This window comes from Littorina saxatilis, linkage group LG1 (assembly GCF_037325665.1).
Source record: "Littorina saxatilis isolate snail1 linkage group LG1, US_GU_Lsax_2.0, whole genome shotgun sequence".
Lineage (NCBI taxonomy): Eukaryota > Metazoa > Mollusca > Gastropoda > Littorinimorpha > Littorinidae > Littorina > Littorina saxatilis.
The window spans coordinates 62,706,681-62,719,180 of NC_090245.1; the positions used below are offsets into that span (position 1 = coordinate 62,706,681).

General features: G+C 44.1%; 1 protein-coding gene across 1 annotated transcript in view; it reads left to right on the forward strand.

The window, feature by feature from the left end:
* The first annotated feature begins 2,756 nt into the window (after window positions 1-2,756).
* Window positions 2,757-12,500, forward strand: part of LOC138975881 (acetylcholine receptor subunit beta-like 2) — a 52,249-nt gene continuing 42,505 nt past the window's right edge. The window contains exon 1 of the mRNA XM_070348659.1: window positions 2,757-3,960. Within this exon, the coding sequence (XP_070204760.1) occupies window positions 3,409-3,960 (552 nt within the window). The 5' untranslated portion in view covers window positions 2,757-3,408. The remainder of the gene's footprint in view (window positions 3,961-12,500) is intronic.

Consider the following 12,500-nt stretch of genomic DNA (forward strand, 5'->3'; position numbering starts at 1 on the left):
TACACCACGACCCTCGTTTCGATTCCCCCTCGATGTTAAAATATTTAGTCAAAACTTGACTAAATATAAAAATAAAAAAGCAAGCTGTTGTCTAGCCCACTAAACCACCGATCTGTCAAGACCGCGCGTGCGATTTGTGTATGTTTGCATGTGAAGTGTGCGCCCGCTGTGCTGTGCCTTTATGAACCTAATTGTTTCTGCAAATGCCAGTACCCGTCGTGGAAAAAAAGAAATGGGAAAAACACGGCCAGAAACGTCTAGAAAATGAAGACCAATCTGTTGTTTTTGTCCATTGTACTTGTACAAAAATGTATCCTTATCACTTTCCTGTTCTTTGGTGGCGTTCTTGATGCATTAATCGATACAGCCAGGCACTTAAAGTGTTCGCTATCAAGCATCTTTTGTGAGGGTGGAAAGCTCTCTCTCTCTCTCTCTCTCTCTCTCTCTCTCTCTCTCTCTCTCTCTCTCTCTCTCTCTCTCTCTCTCTCTCTCTCTCTCATTAAGAAATTAGAGTTCGTAACACAAACGCTTTCAAACTTAAATAAATTCACTGGCGATAAATGGGAGAACTCTTATAACGCTTAGTATTCGCGTAAAACCTTTAATGTATAAATATCCATATGAATTTTTTTGTTTTGTGCCTTTTTTCTCTCTCTTTTTCTACGTGAATGTCAGTGTACATAGAGTATTCCCTCTCTGGGCCAGGGCTGGTTGAAAAAAAGCTCGTTTGTAATGCTCATGCCACAACCCTCGTAAAATAAAATTTGATTTGATCTTCCTTTTAACCAAGGCACCAGCATCGCGAAACTATCGCTTTTTTAAAGTTCTTCCAGGCCAAAGTTCAACCAACAACATTCTTAACAAGTAACAATGGAGCCCTGTGCGAAAAATATTTTTAAAAAAGAAATTTCAAGGCTGTCATGTTTCTTCTTTGGGCTTTTTCTTCTGTTTTTATTAGTTTTTTGGGGGGTTTTCTTTGGTTTTTTTTCTTGCTTCAACGAATCTTCATGTCATTTCCTTTCGTTGATCTCCCTCCCAACCTCCCTGCAATCTCCCGCTTCTCCGCAACCCCATCCCCCACCCCCCAACACCACCACCCCCTGTCTCATTTGGCCATTTTGTCCCAAGTTCCGGTCGTGACTGAGGAGGGACCATAAACGACCCGTGGGAGGAAAAGACTAGTTTTTCCCTTGTTGATCGAACGCCTGTGCCAGTTAGTTCCACCGTGTGTGCCTACTTTCCCTAAGTTTCTCCAAGCTCCCCAACTGCAAAGGTAAGGCAACAGTTTGCCTTTCGCCTGCATTTTGCCTTGCTGTGCCGGCTTGAAGGGGTAAGTTACATTTGCTACTGCTGCTCTACTCGATCTCTCGCTGTGAAGTCGTTTGAGGTTGTCTCAAATCCGTCTCTATAGATACTGTATAGGTTGTGATTCCTGCGAGAAAGCGGATTCAGGTAAGCATTAGTGTGTAAAGCTTTCTTATGGTTAATCCAGACAGTTCAGAGTGGTCTCCCACACATCGTTATTTGGAAGAAGGAAAGCAAGCAAAACAAAGAAGAAGAACAGAAAGCGGTCATAGCACAACGAGGAAGAAGAAAAACGAAAACAGAGGAGTAAAGGAACAGGAAGAAATGCAGGTTTCCAGCCAAAATCTCTTTCATCTTTGCTCCCCTTTTTTCTCCTTTTTCACTATTGGCTTCGTAAACCTGTTTTTCCATTAGGAGTTGTTTGTATAAAGCTCTTCTGTCCTGAGTAATTATTGCCCAAAGCAGAAATCGATTAAAGCCAAAAACAACAGACGAAAAGGAGAGGACCTGGACATGGAGAAGGCAAGGGAACAACGTTTCTTTGAGAGGAAAAAAGAAGAACCATATAGCAATGCCCCTCTTTTTGACAAAATGGAAAGAGACTGACAAACCTTTTAGAACGGTGATTAGAAATTCGACAACAAAACTGCTGCGGATAATACGGCACGAGCCAAAGCTTTCTGGAAAACAGAAATAAGACTGACACAAATAAATATTGTGAAACAAATGTGTGAGGTCACCAGCAAAAACAAGGCACTGTCGGAAACTTCTGGAAACATGTCATCCACAAAAAGGTCAAAATCTCAGTTTTGTCAATGGCACCAAAGTAGGGGACGATAAGAAAAAGGATAGATACGTCTGTCAACAGAATTGGTATATCTCTCTCTCCCCTGGGGATTTGGAGTGCGTTGTAAGCTTTTACTTCTTGATGTCTGTTGAGGCGCAAGTATGAATTGCATATGTGTTATTTAATTCTTCTCAAAACAAAATTAATTGGATGAGAACAAAAACATGCAAGTGTTCTTTGTTGTAGACTATCACTCCTTCGATACTGATTTTTCAAATTATACTGATACACACGCGAAATTCACAGCTAATCTGGGAGCAAAGCTGCTAACTAGCGACAGAGAATGCGCAACATTCCACGCTATTATTTACGAAATGAAAATGTTAAATATTGAAGTATTTACCATGATAACATCGACTTCAAAGATAGTACTCACTTTTGACGAGTAAAGAGTGACTTTCAGGAAAATAGATTACACGGATGCGTGGGCGATTAAAACGTACACACACACACACACACACACACACACACACACACACACACACACACACGTACACCACTATTATCCTGACATGGTTGTCAGTAACGTGCTGAAAGGCCGGGCCTGACAACCATGTGAGGAATATGTTAGATACGGAACCCCTTGGCACCATTTAATATTATCTTTTCACTAATTGACAGCGCAGCTATGCGAGACGACAAGCCACAATATTGTCTACTGTACAGGTGTTTGTCATAGCGTACAAGGGATATATACTGCTGGGACATTGTCTCTTTAAACATGCGTCAAGTGGTGCACAGCCGTTCGATTAAGGGCGACGTGTGCTCCGTGGAAAACTCGCCACTGTATCGCTCTTCGCCTGATGAAACGTCTTGTCTCGATTGTTAGCTACCGTGTGCCTTCTCCAAACCCCACTACACAGGCCTGGTCGACAACAACACAACACAACGCAGCCAACCCCTTACAACAGATGATTGCGAAGCAGGCTTGTCAAAGCTCGCACACTCACACGGATTCACTGTTGTCCTTTGGCGCGGCTCTCCACTAATCTGATAAACCTTTTTTTTTGACAGCAGGATTAACCTGTTCCACTGGGTGTTGGGCTGCTTCTGTAGTAATTTCTGTCTGGCTAATAAATCTTGATTTCTTGAGCGCCATCGTTTTTTTCCCTCGTGGTTTAATTGAGAAGAAGAAAAAGAAGAGCAGGAGTAGAAGCTAAAACATCTTTGATCGACTGCAGGTTGGTGTAGTCACGACCTGTCCCTGCAGCGACGTTGTGTTTGTTTGTGTAGGTGCGTGTCTTCGTGCTGTCGCCATGCCGCCGCCCGTTGATCTCTTGGCACCCTGCTCTTCCGATGAGTTGCATGCATCAAAAGCCTGCCAGCCTTCCGTGTCTTCAGTCAGCCGTCGCTGTCAAGACGCACAAAGCAACGCTAACATTCCACCAATATCTCACTCTTGCTTCCTCCAAAGCTGCCGTCCATCCTCAACCAGCGGTGCTGATCGTGGTATGGGTGGTGTAGACAGTACGGGCATCCGGTCTCACGGTTCTCTCCATCGTCATCACCTCGACGGTCAGGGACGATACTTCCAGCAGCACGTGATCAACTCTGTGATGAGGACGAGAACACCCTTGACGCTGAGCTTGACAGTGGCCTCCGCCGTCTTGCTTTTGTTGCTGACCATGTGCATTGTTCCTGTCAACGCCAGCACGTCTTCACTGGATCGGGAAGTTCCGGACCCGTCCGCCAAGAGGCTGCACTACGACCTGATGTCGGCCTACAAGACCCTGGTCAAGCCGTCAGGCGGACCCACAAACCAGCTCACCGTCAAGATGGGGCTCAGGCTGTCCCAAGTCCTCGACGTGGTGAGTGGGAAAAGATATAGTGAAATGTGTCTTTGAAACTGGAAACGACTGTTTGAGGTTTGCCAGGGGTCGAGGTGGAACATGTGGTATGGCGATTAGAAAATGCATGCGTGAGTGTGCTCGTGTGTGATTGCATGTGTGTGATTGCATTGTGTGTGTGTGTGTGTGTGTGTGTGTGTATGTGTGTGTGTGTGTGTCTTGTGTGTGTGTGTGTCTTGTGTGTGTGTGTGTGTGTGTGTCTCTGTCTCTCTCTCTCTCTCTCTCTCTCTCTCTCTCTCTCTCTCTCTCTCTCTCTCTCTCTCTCTCTCTCTCTCTCTCTCTACTTGTCTGTTTGTATCTCCGTGTGTTGGTGGGGATGATGTTTTTTTGGCTGGGTGGGTGTGTCCATTTAATAATCAAAAGACAGTGCGTTTACCAACCAGCGCTTATAACTTTCATGTTTGTTCCTTGACTTTTTGCGTGTTACTGACTGAGTCTGTCATCTCTCCCCCCCCCCCCCCCCTTAATTCCTAGTTTGTAGCATTTTTGCGTGTCTACCTGTTCGACCACCCGTACGTTAATAAACTGATGTTCTGTATAGCTGACTGTTGTCGCAAGGCACTGACAAGCTAACTTGGTGTCCCCTAAGTCAGAGTTTAGTTGGAGTCTTTGTTACTTCAAATATCGGGTGTGTACATAATACTCTTGGATAGCACACATCCTTCTGCATTGTTCAGTAGAGGTTACATGCCGAGTCTCAGTGATTATTAAAAATAATGGTCGAAGTTAGCGGATCATGAAAAATGCGAGCTTCAGCGAGCTTTTTCATGACCGCGAACTGAGACCATTATTTTTAATAATCACTGAGACGAGGTGTGTAACCTCTTTATTCCCCCTTTCTTCAGTTATTCAAAGAAAACAGGAGTTTTTGTGCGAAAGTTTGATCGAATCCGAATCACTCAACCAGTCAACCTGCGCAGGCGATCGATTAATGCGCGGTTGTATAGTTCCGTGCAAATCATTCCATTCTGTTAACACTTCTTGTCAGTTTCCCTGTTTTAGACTAAAATCAAGTACACAGATAAGCTGTTATTCTGCTGTGGCGGTAAGGCAGATATTGTGTGTTCTGTTTATGATTTAGTATCGCTAAAGATAATGTTCTTTCGTCAAATGGGACTAGCAGACGAACTTTTGCACCCGTGTTCCAACGTTAATTACTGTATGAAGTTCAGTTTTTTTGGGAAAATAGTGTATGAAACCGCTTTATGTTGTTTAAATTGATGAGATGTGTGCATTTGGTTGCGTGTGATCTGTTTATAAAATGAAATATTGTTGAAAACTGACCGTCGGATTGCAGTCAGTGTTGTCGAAGAAACTGCGTTAAAAGAAGGGGAACTACTCTTGTCGGCAAGAGTATGAGTTACTTGCCTTGGGAATTTGCTTGTGATGAACGGTGTGTGCACAGCAGATCTATATTCAGAAAACAACCGAACTCATGGATTTTATATGGAGATTCATGTGTTCAGGCCTGTAGTTGTTAATTTAAATGCGGTATGTTTGTATTGTTTGCTCCAGAGATGTATATTTCGTACGTATAGAGCGTTTTGAACTTTTCAGTCGCAAAAGTAGTACCAAAACAGAACAGCTTCTCAACCCATTGCACTATCGAGGATTCAGGCTGTTGCTGGCTCGTTATTTGTTTGGTTGCTGGGTCATTATCGAAAAATAACTAGCTCTACAAGTTTACAGAGGTAAAGAAGCAGAGGGGGGAATAATGTCCAATACAAGTATAAATTTCCTTCCCTCTCTGTGACTGTGTATTTTGCTTCTTGCTCCCTCTATCTTGAAATATGGTATATGACTTCTCATTTATCTCTTCTTACTTACTTAGTCTTGTGCTTGTTTTAACCGCAGCAGGTACCTTTCGGTATCTCCACCACGTGTCTGTTGCGAACTGCAAACCGTTGTATCGCACACAGTGACACATTTATGCCGCACGTGAACCTCGGCCAAAGGAAGGCAGAGCCAACACAGACACGAAAACAGACGTTTGCCATGCGTCAAGATTACCCTTGATAATCATGCCCCGAAAAACTCGCCGAAACACACAACAACCAAGGCCTTGTAGTTAGTGTGATGCTCTCTTCATCCGAATGCGGTCTTTAACGCAAGTTTCAGTGCAATCTTTCTCAGCGTAACTGTTAGGAACTAGTTTTATTATAGGCTACGTGGGTGCGGAAATCTGAAGAGTGTAAGGAGGTGTTTTTTTTCCAGCTACACTGATATAATTATTTATGTCAAGACGCACAAAGCAACACTAACAACTCTCTCTCTCTCTCTCTCTCTCTCTCTCTCTCTCTCTCTCTCTCTCTCTCTCTCTCTCTCTCTCTCTCTCTCTCTCTCTCTCTCTCTTTTGTCTTTTTTTTTTTTTTTTTTTTTTTTTTTTTTTTACTGTCATGCTTATCTTTTGTAATTGTTTTACGTTTATATATATATATATTCAAGATTAGAATAGTCCCTCTCTGGGCGAGGGCTGGTTGAAAAGAAGCTCGTTTATATTGCTTATGCCACAACCCTCGTAAAATAAAATTTGATTTGATTTGATTTGATCTCTCTCTCTCTCTCTCTCTCTCTCTCTCTCTCTCTCTCTCTCTCTCTCTCTCTCTCTCTCTCTCTCTCTCTCTCTCTCCGTGTTATTCTGATGTTGTTATTCCAGGTTACAGTACGTTACGCAGAGACCCTCAGCAAAGTAGAGAAACTGGTATACTTTTGTACATAAGTGAATCAATTAGTTATACACGTATAATACACCTTGAGAACTTCGTGGAATCTGTGTGGATTGAAGTTAAGTTGAGAGGAGCACCTCCACTCCTCATAGGATTTTGTTATAGAAATCCCGCAGAGCGAGCAAACTGGTCAGATAACTTTACACAGATGTTAGATGCAGTTCTGCTCGAGTCAAAGGAAACAATTCTGTTGGGAGACTTTAATGTTGATTTGCTTAAACAAAACAAGCAGTGGGTTGATATGATTAACCTCTATAATCTTAAACAAATAGCCAACACTCCCACTAGAGTCACAGCATCCAGCAGTACTTTGATAGATCATACCTATGTTACTGATCACCATAATATTCTCGAATGTTGTGTTCCAGCCAATGGTTGCAGCGATCATTTTTCTATCTGTTTAACATGGTCAAGAAAGGGTGTCAAAATTCCTAAAGTTGGTCACAAGACAATAAAATACCGCTCTTTTTCTAAATTTAACGAAGACACCTTTCTACATGAACTGTGGAATTCCCCACTATCTGATACTTACAATTTTACGGATCCGGACGAAGCCCTAACACATTGGCTTAGTGCCTTCAATGACATATACGATAAACATGCTCCATGGAGAATAAAGAGAGTTAGGCACATTGTAAAACTTAAATGGTTTGATAATGATTTACAATATGCCATTGACCATCGCGATTTTTTAAAGTCGGTTGGCAAGGAAGAGGAATACAGAGAACAGAGAAATAAGGTAAATTCACTTAAACGAACAAAAAAGATAAAATATTTTCGTGACCTAGCATCATCAAGTTCAAAGCAAAACTCAAAGAATATATGGAAGGCAATAAATGAACTTACAAATAAAAAGGCTGCCAGTCATCCGAGTTGTATCAAGGACATATCTCCCGATGATTTAAACACACATTTTTCTAAAATAGCTGAAAATGTGATTAAAAATGATAAGTCCAAATTAAATGATTTGAAAGTTTTAGAAGAATTTTGCAAATCAAAACAAATTTCATGTCAAGCAAAAATTCCCCTTCTAAGTCTTACAGTACCTGAAGTTTTTCACGCACTTACACACCTCAAGCAAACAGGCACCCGGGGGCTCGATGGGCTTGATGGTAGGATTCTTAAATTGTCAGCCCCCGTAATTTCTGAAACACTTACCTACATTTACAATCTCTGTTTAGAAAAAAATTATTTTCCAGTCGCCCTGAAACAGGCTAAAGTCATTCCTCTGTTTAAATCAGGTGACAAAAGAGATCCCTCAAATTATAGGCCAATTTCCATTTTGTCTGTGTTATCAAAATTACTGGAAAAGCATATCAACAAACACATCCTAACACATTTCAACCAAAACAACTTATTCCATCCTAAACAATCAGGATTTAGAGCTAAGCATTCCTGCCACACTGCCTTAATCTCTCTTGTTGATCAGTGGTTGGACAAAATAAACGATAATGAATTCTGTGGTGCCATTTTCGTAGACTTTGCAAAAGCCTTTAACGTAATTGATCACACATTATTGCTTAGAAAATTCGGTTTGTATGGCGTCGGATATGATACTATCAATCTTGTTAGTTCATTCCTCTCTGACAGACAACAGACAGTTCTTATGTGTAATTATCTCCTGCCCGACCTGTCTATTATCTTCCCCTGACCCAAGTTGTGTCTCCCGCTAGGATTATTGTGTGTTTACTATCGTAGGGTAGACTCTTGACCGGATTCCTTTCTAACCTCTTATCTCAGATTTAGGTGGTCGTTATGTAATGTGCCGCCAGCCTGTCTGGGTATCGTTGGACTCGGCGTTTTGTCAAGTGGGTGTCATTTCTTTTGACAGGGTACATCATAGAAGATGCCAGGTGGCTTGGAGGTTTTAGTCTCTTACCCCCTCCCCCCCCCCCTTCTTTGTAACTGGTTGTAATCTAATGAGCCTTATCCGGTGTGCGTAATATTTCCGGTGCGTGACACCGACACGGCTCTCTGCCTCTTTAACGATCCCTTTCATTTGGCAGGCAATCTTAAGACGACACCCCCCGTTGTCTGACACCGGGTAGCCTTCCTATTGGCTTATCGCCACAGGGAATCGGAAGTGACCAGCCTTTAAAAGACTAAGCATTTAGGCTAGAGGAAAAAACGCGATTTGTGATAGCGAGCTGTGTGTTGCTCCGATTGTGTCGGTTGACGTGAACGGTCGAAGTGCTGACCAAATTTGTCGCGAAGTTGTAATCGGACGACTTGTGGTTGTAACTGAATTCCGAAACCTGTGCTCTTGTGTTTCGCGACTATCGTCAGCAGCAGGTTTTGTGTTCCTTTTACGTGTGCTCACTGAGGAGAATCTACACTGCTTCCTGGTGTACGTTAATTAAAAGTCACGTTATCGCAACCTCTGTCTTGGCGTCTCATTTATGCTTCCTGGCCTATCCCCCCTTCCACTCCACCCTATCACATCTGGCGCTTGCGTAGCAGGGTTCAGGAAGTAGAGACGCCGTAGTTTAACACCAGAAAGCAGGGGTAGCAGTGTAGGAGGTACTCGGCGTATCCAAGATGGCGGTCGACGTGGCTCCACGACCCCATTGGCAGGTATTTCCCCCTCCCAGGCTTCCTGTCTTCACAAGCAGCAAAGATGGCTGTCTGCTAGACGACTACGTCACAGAGGCTCGTCGCATCATTGCCCACTTCAACCTGGAGGCGCTGGGCGGCGAGGCTGCTGAATGGCTGATCCAGTCACTTGCTGGGCCTGCCAAGAAGGAGATCAACCTGCACCCCCCTCCGGCGACTGCCACTGCCATCTTAGTCTTGACCATCCTGCAGGACACGTTTGGGGACCACGCCAGCATTTCCACTCTACTAGCGTCGTTCTACAGCATCTCCCAGAGTCAAGAGGAGGGCATTCTCTCATATGCCCACAGGTTGCAGGCTCTGCAGGTGAAGACGAATGCTGTTGTTGCCGGTACGGTTTCCGATGCTGCACTTCGTGATCGATTCATGCACGGACTGTTCTTGCCTGCAATGAGACGGGACCTCATGCGCTTTGCGAGAGGGCGTGAGGCTGTCCCTTTTGCGGCAGTCCGTGCAGAAGCTCTCAGGTGGATGAGGGAAGATTTCGAGGTGGTGACGAAGCAACAACAACAAGCAACAGAGAGCAGCACTGAGGTACGCAGCCTGCAATTACAAGTCAGCGAACTCGCCATCAAGTCAGCAGAGCTTCGAGCTAGCTGCCTTGCACCAACGCCCGCCGGCTGCCTCTCGTCAACAGCAACCGTCCGCGAAGCCACGTTGTTGGCTTTGCAACCGCCACGGGCATCTACAGAGCAGGTGCCCTACCAAGCGGCATGGAGGTGAACAACCGCTGTCATGGAGACGGACCAGTGAGCTACGTGTGGACCAGCAGTCAACATCCATCAAGCAACCGCCCCGCGAGCAGAGCAGTCAGACAGAGGAGGTTGTGACTGCTCAGGAACAGCTGACGTCGAAGCACGAGGCCTCCATTGACAGCTTAGAGACCCGACTGAAGAAGGAACTGGAGGCCAAGCAACAGTTACAGGATGAACGCTTCCAGAAGGATTTAGAAATACGCCAACTTAGAGAGCGGTTAGTCTTCAAGTGTGAAGAGGTGTCAATTGAGCGGAAAGCAGCAGGACACATTCGCAAAGACCTGGAAGCGTTGTTGCATCAGCAGCTCACAGAGAAAGAACATCGGCTTGCGACAGCCCCAGCCCCCGTAGAGCTTCACGACGCTGACCCGATAACATTGTGGGATTCTGTGCTCAATTTGTCCTGCCCCTTTACTCTAAGTCCCAGCTTAACCACCCCCTCGTAAAATCATGAAAACTCTTCAGTCACACATGTGGCGTAACCATGCCTTGCTTGCTTGTTAGCTATTGTGCTCAGCTAAGAGACTGTGTGTACACTATGATTATTGATTGCCTGTTGTATTGTGTCTTGTATGAATGGGTTGGGTGACTGTGAGTGTCATCCGTTACCGTTTCTGATTTTATTTGTTGTTTCACTTGGGTGAACTTGTGTTTGATTTATAGATGTCATTTTCAGCTATTCCCGAGGCGCTGTACCTGCGAGGACGCAGTTGGTATAGAGCTGGGGGGGATGTAGCCAAGTGGCGTACCCAGTCTTTTTGTGTAATTATCTCCTGCCCGACCCAGTTGCCTCCCCTGTCTATTATCTTCCCCTGACCCAAGTTGTGTCTCCCGCTAGGATTATTGTGTGTTTACTATCGTAGGGTAGACTCTTGACCGGATTCCTTTCTAACCTCTTATCTCAGATTTAGGTGGTCGTTATGTAATGTGCCGCCAGCCTGTCTGGGTATCGTTGGACTCGGCGTTTTGTCAAGTGGGTGTCATTTCTTTTGACAGGGTACATCATAGAAGATGCCAGGTGGCTTGGAGGTTTTAGTCTCTTACCCCCCCCTTCTTTGTAACTGGTTGTAATCTAATGAGCCTTATCCGGTGTGCGTAATATTTCCGGTGCGTGACACCGACACGGCTCTCTGCCTCTTTAACGATCCCTTTCATTTGGCAGGCAATCTTAAGACGACACCCCCCGTTGTCTGACACCGGGTAGCCTTCCTATTGGCTTATCGCCACAGGGAATCGGAAGTGACCAGCCTTTAAAAGACTGAGCATTTAGGCTGAATCACCTGTTTTAACCTTTGATTTTATAAAGTGGCTCTGAAATTTTATCACTTTTTATAAAGCACTTTTTTGGAAAATAAACGTATACTTTTAACATCCTATTCCCAATGCTCTTGGAGACAACGGGTGCCAAACCCAATTATATTAAATCACACTATCTAGAAGAAGAATTTATCCCTCTTAACAAACTTTTATCATCACTACTCCTGCCACCCCGTCATCCTCCCCTCTTTTCTCACTTTTACCAGCTCCTTAGCGTATCACCAACTCTTGTCCCAAATAGAAACAGTTTCTGAGAGGACGTAAACTCCCCCCTCTAGTTCCTAGAGGAAAAAACGCGATTTGTGATAGCGAGCTGTGTGTTGCTCCGATTGTGTCGGTTGACGTGAACGGTCGAAGTGCTGACCAAATTTGTCGCGAAGTTGTAATCGGTCGACTTGTGGTTGTAACTGAATTCCGAAACCTGTGCTCTTGTGTTTCGCGACTATCGTCAGCAGCAGGTTTTGTGTTCCTTTTACGTGTGCTCACTAAGGAGAATCTACACTGCTTCCTGGTGTACGTTAATTAAAAGTCACGTTATCGCAACCTCTGTCTTGGCGTCTCATTTATGCTTCCTGGCCTATCCCCCCTTCCACTCCACCCTATCACACTTACAAACACTAGAGCATCGAGCATGCAAGCTGTAGATTACGGTGTACCACAAGGATCGGTATTAGGACCTCTGCTCTTCTCAATATATGTTAATGACCTCCCCCTTTATATTCAACATTTATGTGAACTTTTTGCAGATGATACCACAATTCACTCAGGTAACAAAAATATAACTCGCTTATCAGAATCCCTCCAAGCCAGCTGACAGAATGGACTGACCTAAATCACATGTCGCTTAACCCAAAGAAAACCAAATATATGATAATTACAACTAGACAAAAACGACAGAATTTTACCTCAACTGGTCCCGATTTAATGATTGACGGCAATATAGTGGAAAAAGTCGACCATCACAAAGTTCTAGGTGTCCACATCGATAACAACCTGTCTTGGTCAACTCACATTGAACAACTTAGTAAATTAGTGTCAAAGAAAGTGTACCTCTTATCTAGAATTAAACACTTCCTTAATTGTCAAGCCA